Here is a 20,456-nt window from a genome sequence, read left to right as displayed (position 1 = left end):
GAGAAGCCGCTACAGAACGTAGCGATGTGACCACGGCCCCAGGCAAGGGGAGGGAGAAAGGGAGGAAACCCAGTTTAGCTTGCTGCAGAAGCCGCTACAGCACTCATAGCGATGTACCCCAGGCAAGGAAAGGAATGCTGGGTAAAATGTTGTTAAACAGCTTGCAGAGCGGCGGGAGAAATTTATGCAACAGCCGGCAACAAAACAACGTGCTGTAGAGCCCTGGAGCCCTGGCTCTTATCTAACATGTGTCTTTGTCCAATTGTATTTGAACGAAGGAAGATGTAGGGCTCAATATAAGTGTATTTTCTGGTAATTATGACATTTAACCAATATTTGAGATGTGTGAAACACTATTTGACTGAAATGGTTATCAGAAATGATCTCAGAAATAATTTATTTTTAAAAAAAAAGACAAAAACGTTTTGACTAAAACTTGACTAAGATACCTTGACTATACTAAAATGATAAGACTTTCAACTTGACTAACAAAAAAACACATGTGAATGACTAAACATGACTAAAACTAACAAGGATATTTGGCATAAGACTAAGACTAAACAAAAAATAGGTGACAAAATTAACACTATTTTCAAATAATTTGAAAAGAAAGGAGGGGTAGCACGCAAACTCCCAAACTGACGCTCGTGTGAGAAATGGAGTTTTGGATGGTGTTCAGCTTTAGCAGCTAAAATGTACAATGACTGAGGAAGCCTAGTGATTTGTCCACAGCAACCAGTTCACGTGTTGAATTTATTACCCAGTGTCCTTTGTTGAATGGTCTCAATGTTTTATTGTTGTATTTCACGTGAATTCTAGATTACTAGAGGAGTATTTGAAGTAATGCAGGAAGTGTGCATTTAGTTTCCGTTCTTATTGTGTTTCCACAAAAATGTTTGTGAGGAAATAATATTGATGATGCCCGAATGGCCAAAATAACAATGGAGTGTGATGTCTAAGATGAGAAGGCAGCTGGTTGGTTATGTAAGTCATAATAAAAATAAAAAAACAATGGCTATCTGTACCTCTTTGTCAATCACATACTAGTGCAGGAGGCATTAAGAAATTGTTGCGGAGGGTCATACCTTTTTTCCCAATCATCATGCAGGGACATAGAAAAATGTACTATTGGCAAAGGGAGGGTCAAGTGTTTTTGGACTACAGACCCCAAAACTCCTCCGGTAGCCCCTAAAATAAAAAATAAACAGTCCCTAACGTGCTGATATTTAATTATAATAAAGTTTGACCATGTTAACCCTTGTGCATTCCTTAAGAAGTTGCTTAGATGTCCATGGTGGACAAAACTATCTGCATAACACAACTGCCATACAATTATGCACAGCTTTAATATTATTTCCCACTTTTAACTGAGTGATCCTAACCAACAAATATAATTATTTTAGTTTCTTTTAATTGTAACACTTTGCCAATGCTGTTGTTTATATGATTTTCTTTGTGATTACTAAATGCTTGGTGCATTTCGTTTTACAGTCTGGGATGTCTCAGTTTTTAGCAGCAGCATTGCAGTCCTCCATAATACATCAGCTGATACCCTGAGGGGAAACCAGGAAAGTATTATGTATTCGCCCAGTACAGAAAACATGAGAAAATGGCTGAATATTGTGAAAAATAGTAAAAATTACCACTCTGAAAGCTGTAGATTGAAAGCCTGATATGGATGTATAACAAATTGTGCTTTTAATGAGTTTCATGGGACATTTTGTTCTTTAGGGTCTGAGGCCTGAGGTTGAACTTCCAAAATTACAAAAAAAGAATTGCACACATGAAAAAGCCAAATAAAAAATGTAACTAGTGATCCCTATCATCAGGAATCATCCTCTGGGGACCACCAATATTTAAACCAAATGTCATGCCAATCCATCCAATGATTGTTGAGACGTTTCACCAAAAAACTAAAGAAAAGTTAGGGTTAGGGTTAGGGTGACTGTAATGAGTATTCATGAGTTTTTTTGAAAAAAAAAAAACAAGCAAAATACAATAATATAGCAATATATACAAAAAATCATTGAGGCGTCCTCTCCCTGTTGTTTCATGAATGTACAATAGCCTGAACTGTGTAGTTACTGGTCCGGTGAACTCAGACTATAATTAAGGAGGATTGCACAATTAGGGTATGTTTTTATAATTGTACAATCCTCTCAAATTATAATCCCAGTTTACTGGACAGAACACATATGGTGTGCTAAGAGTGGCAAATACAATGCACACAAAGAGTAATGTACATGATCCGTTACTGTTAAAGAATAGAAAAAGAAAACTAAAAAGATGTATTGGTCTCTGACCAGTCTGCCATTGTTAGAACCCTTGTAGAAACACGTGTACAGGACTTTGTTTCTATCGTGGACACATTTGCAACTTCATCAGCCTCTTCTAATTATCTCAACAACTCCCATATTCACCAAACTTCAATATGACAAACACAATACAATATGAACAATATGAACAGCAGTTTTCATCAATGACTGTGTCACAATGTTAAAATAATAACAGTCTTTAACTGAATAATAATAATAAGGTAAAACCACTGCTGAGTGAACAGAAAAAGCACCAGGATGAATTAACCCTGGTTGTTAACCTGAGCAGGAGCAGGCTAGCGGCACAGAACACGCATGGAAATGTATCCGCCACTGCTTTCGTGAAACCGAGTCAAGGCTTAAATCATCCAGGATGACTGGGAAAATCCCGGCTTAATCGGCTATTTCCCATCTCCGCTTTACCAAACATGACTCCTATCCCATGTCCCCTTCAATAGCCTGCTTAGCACTGTAATTATGCATCCCAAGAATGCTCCTCAGTCAGGGCATATTTACAACCCAGTACTCCATCAACAAAATAAAACTGAACCGTTGAATCATAAATTTATGGAATCAAGGTCACAATTGTATACATCATCACAGATTCTCAAGCTAATGCTCGCCCTGCTGACTCTGCCTAGTCCCTCTGAAAATCTCTGGTTTTCAATAAAGACAAAATCAATAAAGAAGAAAATCTATATACTGTATACATATACTGTATATATAGATATATTGTATATATATATATCTATATAAACTGTATATATAATATTAATATATATTACTCTGCTGCTCTGATTGCTTTCTAACATGTATTATCTGCTTTTTACTACACCATAAAGTAATAATGTATAGCAATTCTTGCAAATTAACCTCATTCTCTGCAACCAACACAATGCCATCAGCATACAATGACATTTACAGGATATGGTCTTAATGCTACACACTTGAATAAAAATAATGAAAATGTCTTCCTCTTCAATTACTTTTGATTACAGAGCTTTAATATAATAGGTTTATAACCATTGTTATGTAATCACAAAGCCAGAACTTTACACTCGCCGTTTAACTGTGTTTTAAGGTTGCTTCGGATGTGTACTCATGGGTACTCACCATAGACTGTATATATATATTAATGGTCTATGGTACTCACCCATCTTATTTAGTGTCTTTTCAATCCTGTCCAGCTTCCTCTCACAATCTCTTGATCTGTGACTCCCTTTGTAAAAGATTTGCTCGTTCTCCAACTCGCGATCGTGTAAATTATGATGTATATTATTAAGAATAGAAAGGCTCCAGTTATTACAGCTCCTCGCACTGGAGTCTTCATTGTGCTTTCACACAACGGATATCATTAGTTACTCTGTTTCTTCTCTAACAGCTTTGCAGATAAGTTGTACAATAAAGCCGATCTTATCTGCAGATGACATTGCTTTCCATGTGCATCTTGCAGTCGTAATACCTTGCTGACTTGTGGGTGGCCAAAGTACACCAGTATTTACAGTATTACTACAAGCATGTTCAATTGTATCATGTTTTATGGTTTAACAAAATTCAAATGTCTTATCAATGACAATCTGGAAAACATGTGGGTCAGTCTTTATTACTTGCAATACCTACTGTAGTATTGTATATATTCACTACATTACTGGAACTATCATTGTACACACATTACAATTAGGATTAGAGGTCCTCTTGGCAGTCACTGTTCCACTTATGTACTATTTTAAAGTATACTTTTTATTTTATTGTACATAATTTAGCTTTTTACTTGTACTTGGCTGCTGTTCCACTGCAATTTTCTTACGGGATGGATAAAGTACTTTATTAGTTTTATACATTTAAACACTTTTTTTAAACTGATCGAGCTCTGTCAGGTACTTATAAGTACTGCTACATTTTCTTTTAAACATATTTTTGGGGTATTTTGGGCCTTTATTTTTGACACGACAGCTGAAGACATGAAAGAGGAGAGAGAGGGGGAATGGGATGGGAGTAAACCACTAGATATGGGTGCCACGCTCTACCAACTGAGCTATCTGGGCGCCCAGTACTGTTACATTTCTTAATTGTACTGAAGTTTAAACATAAATTTGACCCCTCCAAGAAATGTTAAAGTGCAGTAGGGTTAAGTATAGTTTCAGCAACATGTCACCTCCAGCTTTCAGTTTGTGGTTATCCAAAAATGAATATGGCCTATTTGTGAATAAACATATCATTTAATTCACACATTGAAGATAAGCTTAGGCTACCATGGGTAAGGAAGCCACTATGGTAGCCATATAGTTCAGCTTAAGGATTCCTTGTTCCACATGTACTGCGTGTTTAACATTTGAGGGTGGCAATATCTTAGCCCCTAGGGAGTTGGGTTGGGAACCGGGGGTTGCAGGATCAAGTCCACATATGGACCAAAGTATGACGATGGACTGGTAGCTGGAGAGGTGCCAGTTCACCTCATGGGCACTGCCAAGATGTTATTGAGCAAGGCACCAACCACTAGGCGCCTTTCCATGGATAGCCCCCTTACTCTGACGTCTCTCCATTTAGTGCATGTTTAGGTACTGGGCATGTGTGTGTAATTCAGGTCTGTGTGTAATAACAACAGAATGTAAATTGTAATTTGCACCTGTGGGATTAATAAAGTATGCATTATTATTAACATTAAAACATGTAAAAATATTCATTCATTTATATCCATCTGACCCAGTTTAATACACAACTTGATTTTATACAGTATATGTAGTAGGGGTCCCTACTCAGTTTTTTCTTTCAGCAAAGAAATTCTTCAAAAAATGTTGAAGAGCCCTGCTCTAGAGGGACTGTGATGGTAAAACAATGTCTAATAAAACCAATATGCCACAAAGAAAAAAAAACCTCAAGACAACCTTTAGAGGATATCTTTTTTTAATTTATGTACAGAATATAGTTAAAGACCAATTAAAGACAATCAGAGGCACTGACATCCTCTGGCTGCCCTGGTGTTGTGGGTAGTTCAATAGTTGACAGTTTTGGCTGGCTTTGTCTCATCCAGGTCAGCTTCCAGGTAACGGAATCGGCGATGACGACGCAGAATCTCAATAGCCTTTTGTTCTACAGTGGAAGGAGTGATACCAAGATCCTCCAGACCAGGGAGTCCTGGGTACTTCAGGTCTGTTGTGTGAAACTGGAAAATTAAAGTGCAGCACAGAATTAGTATACAACAGTTGGTGGCACAAATCCTCAAGGTTCAAGTTATATCAAGATCTGTGTTGTCTTACCCTGTCAACTTTGTCTGCGGTTGTCCAGGGCTCAAATGGGTTCATTGCGAAAAACTGAGCAGCAAGGCTGAAAGTAAAAATCAGAAACTATCATATGATTGTTTGGTGGTATATCTCAACTGCATCCAAGACACCTAGTGGCTCTGTAGGGGAATATCTTGATGAGCAGCTTGCTTTTTTGTTTGAATAACAACCATGGGCCAAATCCTCTTGGTGGGCAAAGCAGAGAAAGGGTAGGTAACCTTGCGCCTAATGACCTCATAAGGGGCAAAATTCCAGATTGGCCCATCTGAGCTTTAACTCTCTCAAAGGCAGAGCAGGATACCCAGGGCTCGGTTTACACCTTTCACCATTTCTAGCCACTGGGGGGCCATAGGCAGGCTGGGGGAATGCATATTAATGTTAAAAGAACTCATAAAGTGAAATTGTCAATGCCATGGGACCTTTAAATAACGTCACCATTTCACAAACCGTGCTGCATGTTAAATGTATTTCTTCAAAATGGAATGAATCTGAGAGTGACAACTGCTTGTGTGTGTTATTACTGTAGCACACATGGGTACACACAATGCAATCAACAGTTAACCATCTCCTTTGTTTTGTTTAGCAACATGCTGTGTTATTTAATGCTTAATATAGTTCCATAGAAGATTCCTTGTCTCTGGAAATTATGTAAAAAATAACCCTGAATAAAGCACTTACTGATAGAGTGGGCGGGGCAGGGGGTAGGGCACAAAAGGTCTGTGTGCCACTGCGTAGATGTACTCTACCAGGTCATGAAGGAGGTAACGGTTGGGACTAGACGACAAGGGAAAACAGGACAGAAACAATATTCATCCAGTAAGTTGATTTAAAAAACTTTTTTTTCTTGTAGACAAACCTTTAAGACTGCAAATGAAGCACAATGAAATCTATAAATGATTTGTGCTTTATGTTACCCATATTCAAATGTCAGCATTTGCTCTACTCCAAGGCACTGAATTTCCAACAAAGTTATTTGAATGCTGACCACCTACCCAACTAATGCATATGTCTTTCCATTAGCATCAGGGTCTCTGACAGCATTGATTATGGCCTTGGCCACATCCACCACCTGAGGGACAAAAGAAATAGTTTAGTTTAGTCATGTGATAAGCAGTAGAGTTATGCAGTGTGCGATTGTTTCCTTTAAAAAAATATATAATTAAAATAATGTATTGCCATGTGCAAAATGAACAATTTCTTTGTGAAACTATGTCCCAGCACATTTAGTGTGCATTGTTTCCTTTAGACAAAATGGGACAAGTAAAAATATAGGAAACCTAAATTAATCTGACTCACTTTGTTTTAAAGTACTAGGTTTGTCACTATTCTTCAAATCCATATTCTATATATAGTTTGACTTATAGATTTAAGGTCACGATTTGAATCAATAAAAAACAAACAAAAAAACTTGTAACTCTCTTGCAGCCGTGATAAATTAGCCGGAAGCTAATGCTTACCTATTCAGGAGGAAATTAGCCAACTCTGCGTCCTTTTGGGCTCTTAACTGTCTCCATCTTTCAAATACAGCTCTATAATTTACCCGGGGTTTGTTACATTTCTAGTCACGTAACCGTTAAAAACATGTCATTTCTTTTAGGTCGGGTAGAATCTATCTCTGTTGATCCTGTTTGTTTGCTGCTTTCATGGCTGTACTAGCGTTACAGCTGTAGCGCGCTGCGTTTACATTTTTACAGGTATGTCTGGCAACCTGGCCTGGCTGTCAAACTGGGCAGTTGATACCAACACACAGGCCAAAACACAAACAGAAATTCCGCCACGGAACGGACATTTTAAAAGGAGAAAATACTTGCATTAACATTGTTGTCAGAAAAAAATAGTATTTCTACTTAGCATGTTTACTTAATATATGATGACGACGCATTGGGGTAATTTTTGTATTTCTTACAGTAAATATATTACATATTGGACCTTTGACTGGTGTTTTGTGCTTTTCTTCTTCTTTTTTTTTTTTTTAAGTATTGGTTCGGGCACCGGCATCGTTTTAAAAGTATCGCTTTAGCAAAACACTATGTGTAAAGCACCAAGTTTCAGAAAATATTTCTGAAAGTTTAAATGTATTATAACATTAGAATAGCTGCCTCCTTTCAATAAACTTACATGAACCGGCTGCTTCACAGTCTTCTTCCCCATGGATATGAGTGGAACAGCATTGCCAAACCAGCGCATGTCTGACAAAAAGATTGAAGCCACACATTATCAAAAGGAAAATTTTCCATATTGTGGAACAAGTAAGTTGGGAGCGTCCATGACAGAGCACTTAATGAGCATCACCAAACCACTGAAAAAGGTTGCAGTACACAAAAGTGTCACACTCCTATCGCCCAGAGACCCACATGTTGGCATACTCATCGATTACAGTCGGTGAACGGACAAAAACAACTGTCTTACTTGCATAATAGTTGAAGAATCTGTCCTCCCGCCCAAATATCTCAGAAGGCTTCATGATGATTGCATCAGGAAACTCATCTCTCACTGCTGTCTCTCCTACAGCCTATGGTAAAAGGACATTTTACTCAATGATCAACTACAAGAACACAGGTTAACGTTCACTGAATTAAACAGTATACAGTCCTACAGAAAAATATGAGAGAGAGAATGAGAGAGAGACGAAGAGAGAGAGAGAGACGATGGAGAGATGAGAGAGAGAGAGAGAGAGAGAGAGAGAGAGAGAGAGAGAGATATGTGCAAATGCGCAGTGTGGAAAAACAGTTCTCTACCTTGTTCCTCAGGTATTTGGACGGGCTGCGTATGTCAGCGTTGAGGTGAGACATGTGGACAAACTTCGTAATGCCGGCCTCTCTGGCTGCCTTGGCAATCTGCTGAGGGATGGTCACGAAGACATCTTCAAAGCGATAGTTGCTGTGAACACAAAGAGGAAAAATACTTCTATGTCAATGCTTGCTTACTATTTACATGCCCATTCGACAAAGTCACCTTTACCTAATCTCCAAGCAAGCTTCAAATTCTATGTGCTTAGAAAGGCGCTGTAAAATAAAATGTATTATTATTATTCCATGAGAACAGTATCACTTAACATAAATCAGGTGCTTCAGGACATTGTTTCAGCCTACATGTGTACCTTGTCTCCCACTCTCTGCCCACTAGGTTAATGACAACATTTGAGTGCTCCAAAGCCCGTTTGATGGATTCTTTGTTCCTGGCATCCCACTCCTGCAACAAGACAGAACAGAGACAGCGCATTCGCATTTTATTTTAAAGGTAGGATTTGTAACAGGTTCCAATACACACTTTCTAATATCTTTTTTGAAATGGTCTTTACACCCATAAAGCTATAAATAACGTATAGGCTTTAAAAAATAATGAAAAAAATCCATCATCTGTAGCCGTTTTAATCCAGTAAAAACTCAGACCAATTAAACTGAACGGGCTGTCCGTGCTTTGAAGTGGTGAGACAGTGGTGCTACCTTTAAATCTTGCTAGCTTCTCAACCTGACCAACCCTGCCTTTGAGGCTCTGAATTGATTATTTTTTATTATGAATGCAGTTTAAAGATTCTACCACGGCCAAATTTATGTATGTCTGTATGCATCTTACCATGAAAATGATCTGCCCAAGATCACCCATGGGCCTCAAGTACATGACGTCATACTGATCACAGCGGTGAGGGAGTACAATCTGAGAGCCAATCCGACCTGCAAATTATCATCACATCTTTGTGTCATGAGCTTAGAAAAGGAGCACAATTGGGTCACTTGTATAGGTAACTTGTTTTTTGATAGCAATAATATTTTAAACAAATTTCAACATATAAATGAACTGCAGTGAAATATTTGTATGTGTCTTGTTAGAGGCTATATTTTTGGATGGGTATCAGTAACTAAAATAAAAACTTGTGGGGGAGGAAAAAATACCAAGCAGGTCATGTCAGCTATTGAGTTTTAAAACCACTATCTTCACATACCCATTCTGTTCTGGATACTGTCTCCGACATTTTTTCTTGATTTAAACATGCTGTTCAGATTCCCTTTGGGTAACCTGCTCTTAAATATCATTGTATCTCTGTACCCCATCATTTACTGAATGCAAGACAAACAACTCTAGAGTAGGTCCTCCTTAATGGGATAACATGTTGACATCTCCTTATGTGGGATCACGGGGCACAGGATATGATGTTTACAAGCACAAACTCAAAAAAGCACACAGGTTTGCTGAAAGTTAAGTCAATATTAGTGTGCATATAACTTAACATCAGTATGTATGCTATATTTTTCAACGTACCCAGCCTGTTGACCACGTATCGACCCAGAAAACCTGTGGCACCAAACACTGTTGCCGCTATTCCACTGGAGGACGAGCGTCCTCCTTTCCCCCTGGGGATGACAGCATGGTGGAGCTTCCTCTGCTGGATTGTGGTGACGGGGGCTGCTGACAGTACAGCAGAGGAGCAGCTACCTATTAAGATGAGAGGAACGCAACAGCTTTGATTCACATCAAGCGGTATATTTACCTAAAACTAATGAAAGCAATAAAACATGTCTTCATGATGGCTATAACAGTTAGAATCATTTATAGAGGTTTGTGGAGCTCTTTAATTGTATGGCATTATACTGAGGATGCGTTACTAATGGTCACTGGAATTGAACCTAATAGGTATCAATAAATGGGGTAGACAGGTATTAGAAACATTTCAGCGTACATAGTGTAATACAGTTCAACGTCACCACACCAACGAGTATTGTACAGTAGTGGTATGGTAGGCTACTTCTTTAATTTTCTTGCTTTACACATAGTGTTTTTCTCTCTTTCTCGCAAGCAGTGGACTGGGACACTATTGTATGCACTGACCAGATAAAAATCAACAACACATAAGCCAGAAAGCCTCTCAAAGGCTGCATGTTTCCTTTTCAATAATAACATTATTAACAGGAACCTTACTGTTGTGGACGACTACTTAGTTACATAATACAAGAAAATCTACGGCTAGCTCAGCTGCATATTATTGTTAGCATCTTCGCTGTAAAACAACAGGTCAGTTAGCTACTCATCCAATGCCGTTTGTGTAGCTATTTCCTGAGTAACAACCTATCGTGACGTTAAGGTAACGTTCCCAATGTTGATAAAAATAGCAAATGTTTCTTTGAGCCACCAACGTTATAACAGACGTTAGGTCAATGCAACGTTAGCCCCCTGGCAACTGGAAAGCTCCTCCTATTGTCCTTCATGTAGTAACGCTAATTCACAAAGTGCTAAGGGAGGTTATATGGCCAGGTAACTTAGCTTAGCTGATAATATTTTAATTATTCAAAGGTCCAAATGTGAGCTAACTTCCTAGCTAGCTAGCTAAAGCCCCAAGCCTGTTAGCAAGGTCACCCGAGCCAAATGTGTGGTCTTACTGTGAGTCCGGGTGAGCATGGCACATATGTAAAGATTTGAAATCACAACATTATACTCTAAGACGTTAGAGTAATTATCAAATTCTCACTGTTATGATAGTACTCACTTGAAATCTTTGGAAGGACACCCACAGGACGGCTAACCAGCGCTAAGGTCGCCATCTTTCCGACTACGGCATAGCGTGTGGGTCAAAATACTCACACATCATTTTACCATAGACGGTTGCATTTTACGACAGTTTAATTTTTAACATTTTACAAAAAAAGCTCGTGGTCCTAACAATACAAAACGTATCCCAAAAATGTTTTGTCAATATGCAGACACAAGTCTATGAAATACAACCTCAGTTTTAACAATGAAAAAGGTTTTCAAATAAAAAATGTCTAATAGCATATAGTCAATGGGCAACATACATGTTAAAGAAGGCCTCAGAGGACATATGGAATTTAGGAATTTCTATCACATAATGAAGTTGTTCATATCTCATAGTCAATGGGCAACATGCATTTTATGGAAGGCCTCAGAGGACGTGTGAAATTGAGTTATTTCTATCACATATAATGAAGTTATGATGCACTAAAAATTATGATTTCTGTCTCCCAGTATCTTTTTAGCCAAAATTGTATCTGACTGACCCCACACTATGGAGTATGGAGTGTGCCACTTGAATAGGCTATGTATAGGCCATAGAAATAGAAGGCCTACCATTGCAAGCTTATCTTCTTATCTTATATAAAGTATAAAAAATAGATGTGTTGATTTTAAATAAGCATTTATGATGCACTGAATAATTCAATGTAATGAGGGCTCAAGCCACTTTTGCCACTACTTGTCCCAGGGACAGTGTCCCTGCACATAGCAGCCAGTGGTGGCACTGTGCCACATATGTCTCAACCGGCCAACCAGAGCTCCAGTTGCTGGCACACAAAAACCGTTATTTTTAAATGTGTTTATAAAATGCATAGTCAAAATCATTTTACAATTCTAACTTAGAATTAAATTATCTATTTATCGGTGACTTATTTTTTAAAAACCATTTATTTATCCAGGTAAGTCGATAGAGAACAAATTTCCATTTGGAACGACGACCTGTCACATTCACACAGTTCCACATTCATACCTGAAAGCTGCCCAGCACAACCACAGTCTGATCTACTGGCCACTGAGCAGCTCCACTGGAGTGGTTGGGGTTAAGGGCCTTGCTCAAAGGCACCTTAGTGGTAAACAAGCGCTGCTCATAGACAGTTAAAAAAAACGCCGTAGATTTCCACGGAGATGAGTGAAGTCTATTACAAGCACTTTTCCAGTGATGGCTGAGCGTTACTGCACAGCCTCCAACTGAGCTTGAAGATGTAGATTTGCTTTTTGAGCAACCTGTTTGAAAGTTCTAAAACTTCTGGTAGCTGTGCCAAGGAAAATCTCAATCATTCCAAATCTTGCAAAGACGGAGAGCGTAGGTATTTGTTAGGAGATAACATAGGTAGCCTACAGGCGTATTGCTAACTAAAATGCTAGTTAACATTAGTAATTAAACTAAAACAGCTAATGTAATGCAAATCTGCCTCCTAGCTTATTCTGTACTGTACGTAAATTTGTCTACTATGCAACAGAAAGTTGCATGGTTATGACACAATCGTTAGCCTATTTCTACAAAAACGTCAGCTACAGAGCCATGACGTGAGAAACAAGGTAATGGAACCTTTTCTACATTCTCGTGATTCTTTAGAAATAAACAAGGCACAAATAGAGTCTTTAAACGCTTCAGATGTGAAGTTATTCGCTGTCAAAGTGGTGCCAAAATGCATGGCAGTCAATGGGATGTTAACGGTGGGTGATAGCTTGTTAGCAACAAAACGGTTCCACAGGAGGTACGCTTTGTGGAGGCTGGCTTACCCCCATGACACTACTCTCTCACTTTCCACACTCAGACTTTATCCCCTCGGTCTGGGGATTTGAGCAGGTGACCCCCCAGTCACAAGCTTGCTTCTTTAAGCCTTAGGCCACCACTGCCCAAACTACATACTTACTGTATGAAGCAACAGGATGTGAAAACAATTAGCCTACTACTGTACACCTTACAACTAAAGGGTACAGTTTTAAACTGCTTGTAGTCTGTGGTCTGATTCCGAATTGAACAATGTGCCAACAATCCCTCAGCATCATTTCAAATGTTGAAAACATAAACACAAAAATGTAAGATACAAATTACAAAATATGAAAGCATATGCTCTTTGAAACAACCTTTTATTTAATCATAAAAGACAAAAAGACAAAAAAATGTACATAACTACAGTATCGTAACTTTTTGTATTTCAGCTACAATCCACCCTCTCGGGATCTCTTGTTGCTCAGCTGATAGATAGCAAGGGCACAGGTCTATATTAGATTACAATTCTATCTCTGTTGGTGACTAAATCATTATTAAAAAATGATTAATAATGAAACAATTGTTTCATCATGTTCTGTCACATTAGATTAGACATAATTTTGTCAAATAAAAGGGAACCTGGCAGGGTAGTATGAACCATTGTCTGTTTGACAGGTAAGAAGAATCCGGTTTCTAATTCAGGTGTTCACACACAATAGTAAAGTGCAAGATGTTTAATACTGCAAGGCACAAACTATCAATAGCAGGATTGTCTTTTTGTTTCTAATATATAAAAAAAATGTTATAAATACCACAGACATACAAAATATTTCATACAGTAACAACACAACAAGTAAAACCTTGTCTAAACCTTCAACAAATATGTTCTGTATTAGACATACATACATAGGAAATTACGGCAGAAATATATATACAATACATTCTATTACAAATACATATTTTATGATTGTTGAATTAAATTGTGAAACAAAAATGCAACAGGATCAAAAATGTTCCACAATAAATACATGAAACCGTTAATAATCTATATGTCATCAACTACATTCTATGATTAAAAAGAACATGACAATTATTTCTTTAACATGATTTAAAAAAACATTTTTTTGGCTCAGCCTGTATTGCACACACTTCTTAAACATATTGTACCGTTATGAAAGAGTAAAATGCAAAAACAAAGATTTGATCAGTGTTATACACATGCACCCTTTAAAGTCACCTACTTTGGTTTTTAACATGAAGACTTAGAAAAGTAAAAGTGTTTGTGGTCTTACCTGTTTGTTAAAGATTTCAATGCCCAGCAAAGATTGGGTTCAATAACTAGTACAGGCGACAGCAACCAAAAAAAGGTGATGCTGTGCTATGAAAGGTTTTCAACCATGTGATCTAAAGTCAACATTTGCATTCCTATGTGGCAGACAGCTTGGTGTCTTAATCGTGACACATTTAAACAGAATGCCTGCAACTGCAACTTAACTCCTTTATAAACAAAGGTACAGCTGGTGGATGGACTTCACTGTCATTTAAACTCAAAGTTCCACAGAATAAAAGAAAACACTATGACTGTATATTTAAAACAATAAATAGAAGATGTCCCTCTATGTAGCTGATCAGTGTATCGCCTCCATACATCCATATTCAGTTCAGAGCATGTGGAAACGGGTTGGTTTCCTACCTGGCTATAGAAAACATCAACTCAGACTATTCTTGGACTTCTCTAACATGTTTTTTTGTGACGTCATGTAGACACAGAAGCATCACGGCAGTGTTTGTAATGAATGAGAACATGAAGGATCTTTTCTTGTATTGTGTGTGCAGGGCCAAACTAATTCCTGTCAACTTTCTGTCAGCTGTCCATTCACTTCTACTTCCACCGACTCAATCTCTCTCAGTTGGGGAGTGGGACACTTGCCACTTGAACGCAGCACGATTCCCGTTTGACTGTTACATGATGGGTGGCAAACTCTGAGACAGCCCCTGGCTGTCTTTCCTCTCTGTGCCCACTTCCTCTTGAGGCTTGATGATGATGTGAACAGGCCTCTCTCCACCTCCTTCTTGCTGCTTGGAATCCTCATTCTCACACACCTCCTCTTCCGCGGAGGCCCCGATGGGCCGCAAACGCTCGGTAGGGGCCATCGTTGTTCCTGTGGCTGAACCCTCTCTCTCCAGCTTGTCATTTGTGTTGCTCTCTGAGCTTGCTTTCTCCGCTGTACCATGGAAACAAACAACATTGAATGTCGGCTCAAGATGAATTCAAAACACCTCTTATGGTATGTCTGCTCAGATCAGATCAGATCATAGTTGCTCAGGGTGAACAGTGTGTACACATTCAACCTCAACTGTACAGATTTGTAAGGCAAGTCTTTGCTTTATTTGAGCTGTTTTCTGTATTTTAATTCTTACTTTTACTTCAAAATGCTGTGGGTATTATGGGTAATGTGGTAATTATTGGAAGTATATAGAATGGATGATGAAACGAATAGTACTCTTACCAGGATTGCTGGTTGAGATGTCGGAGGCCTTCTTCACTGTGGGCCTGGCTCTCGGCCGGACTTTATTGAAATTTCCCTCCAGGATCCACTCATGCTGTAACCCCTCATCCGGAGTCATACGTTTGGTTGGATCCCAACTGAAAACACACACAGAAAAAAACATTTAGTATATAAGTGGAGATTTGTATTTGACCTTTAATTAAGTATCACTGGAGCCTACTTGATAAAAAGTCGTTTGAAAGATGTTTAGGGGGAACATACGTGAGGCAGCGTTTGATGAAGTCTAAGAACAAAGCGTCATTCGTTTTCAAAGCAGCGGACAGCTCCTTGGAGTTGGGTCTCCTCTTCTTCCCCTTACTGTTAGTGATGTTCCTGGGGTTTCCTTTTGAGTCTGCACACAATGATCAAACACAGTACTGATCTACCGTCTGTCAAATTCAATTTAATTCAATTCAAGTCAATTTTATTTATAGTATGAAATCATAACAAGAGTTATCTCAAGACACTTTACAGATAAAGTAGGTTTAGACCACACTTTATAATTTACAAAGACCCTACAATTCCAGTAATTCCCCCAAGAGCAAATATTTAGCGCGACAGTGGCGAGAAAAAGCTCCCTCTTAAGGAGACACCTTGGGTGGTGAGGAAAACATTCTTTTAGGGGACAGACCCAAGGTCTTAGTAGGCGGTGTCTGACCGGTTGGGGGTGTGATGAACAGTAATAATAATAGTCACAATTGTTCCTAGCGTTACCTAACACCTTCATTTATCTTATGATGCCATTGAGAAAATGCTGTAGTCTACATTGTATATGGTGCAACATATCAAATATCCACTGAAATAAGATGAAACTGAAACTGAAGACAAATTCTCACCAAAGAACAACCTCCTCCTTGATGCTGATTGAACAAAATCATTCGGAGGCATCCCAAAAACCTGTGAATCAAAAACATCACTGAAGCAACTCAACAGCCCATATTGTATAAATGTAATTCCTTTACATTTTGGGAAATGTAAAGCCACTGCAAAAATATACAGTATGTGAACACACAATTAATTCCATGTCATACCTCCATTATGCAGGAGATCTGCTCCACTTCGCTCTCTCCTGGAAAGAGAGGATAGCCTGTGTAGAGTTCAGCAAGGATGCAACCCAGACTCCACATGTCGATGGCCATGCTGTAGGGGTGACCCAGGATAACCTCTGGAGAGCGGTAGAAGCGACTCTGGATGTAGGTGTACACTAATGGAAAAGAAAGAAGAGACTGTGAGGGAGGTCTCAGGATAGAATAAAGAAGATAGAAGTTTTGTGGACCATATCCCAACGGGCTGGGATGATATGCTGTGTGATTGCTTCACTCTACATGGGTGCCGATTTGATTTGTATTGCTATTTTATTCATTGTGATTCTAGAAATATTGCAATGCAATAGTATAGTATATAGTAACTTGAATGATACATTTCTGGAAACAATATATCATGAGACAATTCTAAAAACTAATTATTTTCTAAAATGAATGCACCTCACATGTCAGTCAGTTAGTCCGACATTTCTTTGTTTGTAAAGAAGTACACAACATGTATTTTCAGCATTTTCTGCTTCCTGTCTGTTTTACTGGAACAGAAATGGCATCGCCTTTGTCGGAACAGTATAAAAAGATAATATTGAGGCCAATCATTGGTATAAAAAACGATTCTGGGGGGAATACATTTTTTAAATTGTTGCTAAAAATTCAAAATACATACGTACATGACACAATTTTTCCCCACCCATAGTAAAAAGTATAGTTACATTATTCTTTTTGTGGAGTTTTATGCTCTTACCTCTTTGTTGTTCATAACAACTCGATCCAAAGTCAACCACCTTGATGTTCCCCGGCCCTCTCTGAGACAGAAGGATGTTTTCCTGTTCACAAGTAGAAGAACAAACACTTTTATATAATGCTGCTGCAATATATTATACTGCTCCACAAGGTGGAGCAAAATCCACACAGTTGATCTGGGGACATACATTCAGGCTAAAGGTGTGGCCAACATCAGGTTTTGTTGACTATATTTTAAATGGGTTTTCATATTCTATATCACAAGAATAAGTATAAGAGTGAGTCAGTACCGGTTTGAGGTCACAGTGGATTATCTTTTCCCTGTGCAGCATCTGCAGGCACCTGAGAAGAGCGTGGGTGAAGCGGCGAATGAGAGCGAGACTGAAGCCCTGGAAGTTGTTTTTTTTGATGAGCTCATACAAGTTCACTCTAATGAGACAAAAATAAAATGGAATTTATGTTTTTTCTTCTTTTCATCTTTACGATACTTTTACATTTTTCTTTTTCTATCTACAGTATGTACTTTGTTCATTCCATAGCACAGTGAGCTCAATATAGATTCACTTATAAAAAGATGCACCACATGAAGAACTTCTTCCTGTTCCACAAATAAACGCTCTGGGAAAATAGAAGGCGGCTAAGTTTGGTGTCACTCTACACTTTGCATTACCCTTAATAAAACATCCTCTGATTTTCAAGCGCACACTTAAGTAACCTGCGATTGTGCACACGTTCAGAGGGAGACTCCGTCTGATATTTCTTGCTACTTGTAGTAAGCATAAACTTCTTTAGACTGTGTAACGGGACCCTTAACACCATGAAGCAAGAAGGGGTAAAAGATAGGGCCCCAATCAAGGCCTTAAGTAAAGGATTCAGTGACTGTAATGTTAGACAAGGGGCCAGTCCAAGATGGCATTAAAAGGTCATTCTGCCGGAGTGATACACAGAACTATCTCCCTTCAAATATATAAGATATCAGTGGTGAGCCGCACTAAAACATAGATGGCGTTAATGGACACAGGTGATCACTTAACTCCTAATTGATTGCAGTCATGCACAGGGGCATAGCACATAATTCTGGGCCTTCGAAGAAAGGCATTCTCTATGGGCGCATCCACAGCTATTCATCCTAACATCTTTTTGGGCCCCCCTCACATGAGGGCTGTGGGTTTGCGGTCCCATTTCCACTCCTAGTCCGACACCCCTGGCCACACAGCGTTAGAATGAATAGAGACAATAAGCTAACCGTGCTGTTGTTGTTGTTGGGGAAGGTGGCTAACCTTGAATACCTTTGATTAAGAGATGAATTATTCAGTGGTGTCTTTATAGTCTCCTGTAAGACTAACTTCTGAACATGCGGAATGCGAGTGAGCGTACTTACCCGAGAAGCTCAAAGGAGATGCAGAGGTGATTTCGGAAGTAAAAGTACTCCTTCATGTGGATGACGTTGTGGAGGTTGTCTTTGTCTTTTCTCTTTATCACATCCAGGATCTTCAGCTCAACCAGAGCTTGGTGATGAAACCTACAAACACATTAGATAACAGGAGGTGTTAGATTGAAGTGACATTCAGAAAATAGCACCTGATGATGATTTCAACACCATGTATTTCTGCTTTTCCAGGTATTGCAGGGCTAGAATAAATATATGTACAGTATTTATTCACGTTCTAATTTCAGACGTGCCACAATGGCGATAAATAGGACTCTTTGGTCATTTTGGATTTATTTTATGAACATTTTCTGCTGTTCATTTTTTTTCTTCACACCAATTCCTTAAATCCTTGGACATTTCTTTATGTCAACGATACACAATCCTCCCCCGGGACAGATAAGATCGGCTAACACAGTGCAGAGTTCTCCTGGGGCATTGCTCTGACAGTTTGTACCATTTGTTTTCTGCATTATTGAAGTGGCGGGAAGACCCAATGGCTCCTGTATCTAACCTACAGGACCCGGGAAGACGCTGCCACACTGTGATCTTTAGTGACTAAGGACAAGTAAGATTACACCACAGGGTCCAGACTTCTATCAAGCTAAATCAAAAACTTAGAGGTTTGCCAGACTTCTGAAATGTAAATTGATCATGACACGGGCATGTGGGAAGATCTCACAACAGGGAATCAGATACAAAAATTGACTTTTATAGAGTATTTAGTGAGCTACAGTGTAGTCTAAATGAAAGAGTAACACAGGATGTTTTTCCAGGAAAGGTTTAATCGCAGGTGACTTGGACAGAGTGAAATGCAATGAATGAAATAAATCACACTGAAATGTGTTTGTGCACTTTGTACCTTTTCTTATTACGTATCATCTTAATGGCTACGAGTTCGTTGTTCTTGTGGTCCAGACATTTCAGGACCTGTCCAAAGGAGCCTTTCCCGATCACTTCAAGCACTTCAAACCTGTAGCCAATGTGGTCATGCAGAACCTAAAAAAGCAAGAGTAAGAGCACTGTGGATACTATAGCAGACTTCACGTATGCTTTTACTGAAAAGAAAATCCATCACTCAGCAAAATTAACTATATTATGACTAAATCCACATTTTGTAATTTTGAGACTTACAGAACTGTGATCTATAATTGTTACTTAATGATTGTAGATGCTATTTACTCAATGACACTGGAGTTGTTAGGCTAACCCTAACCATGTATTTTGCTGTAATTGTCAATTCAAGCCTGTGACAATGAGCCTCAACTAACCAATGGCTGTCAGTCACCTGATAGGCATGACAGCTAAGCCTGTGGATACAGGCTTTGATGACCTCAGTTCAGTTTATTGTGTACAGTATTAAACAATGAAGTCAAACGAACAGATGGCGGGTTCTGCAGCTGCTGGATTAAGGTCATATGAAGGCAGCTCAGGCAACTCGAAAGCCTGCGAATGTGTACTGTATGCGTGTGTCTGTATGCGAGTCTTCATGCATTTTCAGTTTACGTTCTTACTTTCAAATGATTTCATTTTAATGTCTCTGCACAATTGCACACATGCAGATGTGCGTTTAAATTGGGCTGACGTGAACCCTGAATAACCATGGGGCCTTTTATAGAACTATCAGGGTTTTTTATGATAAACAAAAATGTTCTCATGATTGACAGCACTGCTGACCCCATTATGAATGATACCCTACATTTTAAGATTTCATTCTTCCATACCTGTAGCTACAGTGTGAGTTTCTAGCACATCAGTCAACTTTATGTTTCATCAAAGCTGACTTCGCAAAGAAAACCTCCAGCACACTGTCACAAAATATAACTATTACCATAGTCAGAGCTTAAATATCAAT

The 20,456-nt window shown here is 38.8% G+C and overlaps 2 protein-coding genes across 3 annotated transcripts in view; both read right to left on the bottom strand.

Moving 5' to 3' along the window:
- Positions 1–5,201: 5,201 nt before the first annotated feature.
- On the bottom strand, positions 5,202–11,332 carry ndufa9a (NADH:ubiquinone oxidoreductase subunit A9a). The gene is made up of 11 exons (XM_032522998.1): positions 11,079–11,332; positions 9,857–10,030; positions 9,173–9,270; positions 8,697–8,788; positions 8,335–8,476; positions 8,006–8,108; positions 7,715–7,785; positions 6,589–6,665; positions 6,275–6,370; positions 5,573–5,639; positions 5,202–5,478 (listed from the first exon to the last, which is right to left on the bottom strand). Exons 1-11 carry the CDS (start codon positions 11,131–11,133, stop codon positions 5,308–5,310), a joined length of 1,146 nt encoding a protein of 381 aa, XP_032378889.1. The 5' UTR covers positions 11,134–11,332; the 3' UTR covers positions 5,202–5,307.
- Positions 11,333–13,197: 1,865 nt separating this feature from the next.
- dyrk4 (dual-specificity tyrosine-(Y)-phosphorylation regulated kinase 4) overlaps positions 13,198–20,456 on the bottom strand; it is a 32,505-nt gene continuing 25,246 nt past the window's right edge. For both annotated transcript variants that reach the window (XM_032522929.1, XM_032522930.1), the window contains 9 exons: positions 19,464–19,600; positions 18,554–18,694; positions 17,463–17,601; positions 17,174–17,255; positions 16,420–16,592; positions 16,225–16,285; positions 15,611–15,740; positions 15,350–15,486; positions 13,198–15,064 (listed from right to left, as the gene is read on the bottom strand). In XM_032522929.1, coding sequence (XP_032378820.1) covers positions 14,802–15,064; positions 15,350–15,486; positions 15,611–15,740; positions 16,225–16,285; positions 16,420–16,592; positions 17,174–17,255; positions 17,463–17,601; positions 18,554–18,694; positions 19,464–19,600 — 1,263 coding nt within the window. In that variant the 3' untranslated portion in view covers positions 13,198–14,801. The remainder of the gene's footprint in view (positions 15,065–15,349; positions 15,487–15,610; positions 15,741–16,224; positions 16,286–16,419; positions 16,593–17,173; positions 17,256–17,462; positions 17,602–18,553; positions 18,695–19,463; positions 19,601–20,456) is intronic.

This window comes from Etheostoma spectabile, chromosome 8 (assembly GCF_008692095.1).
Source record: "Etheostoma spectabile isolate EspeVRDwgs_2016 chromosome 8, UIUC_Espe_1.0, whole genome shotgun sequence".
In the NCBI taxonomy this organism is placed as follows: domain Eukaryota; kingdom Metazoa; phylum Chordata; class Actinopteri; order Perciformes; family Percidae; genus Etheostoma; species Etheostoma spectabile.
The sequence above is the reverse complement of the archived record's forward strand: the minus strand, read 5'-3'. Positions and strand labels throughout refer to the sequence as shown.

Excerpts from the sequence above, each read along its gene's own strand:
- ndufa9a (XM_032522998.1), bottom strand. The coding sequence starts at position 11,133 with ATGGCGACCTTAGCGCTGGTTAGCCGTCCTGTGGGTGTCCTTCCAAAG. Across the intron at positions 7,786-8,005 it reads ATTCTTCAACTATTATGCAA|ACATGCGCTGGTTTGGCAAT; the intron begins GTAAGACAGTTG and ends TCTTTTTGTCAG. Across the intron at positions 5,640-6,274 it reads CTGCCCCGCCCACTCTATCA|CCTTGCTGCTCAGTTTTTCG; the intron begins GTAAGTGCTTTA and ends TTTTACTTTCAG.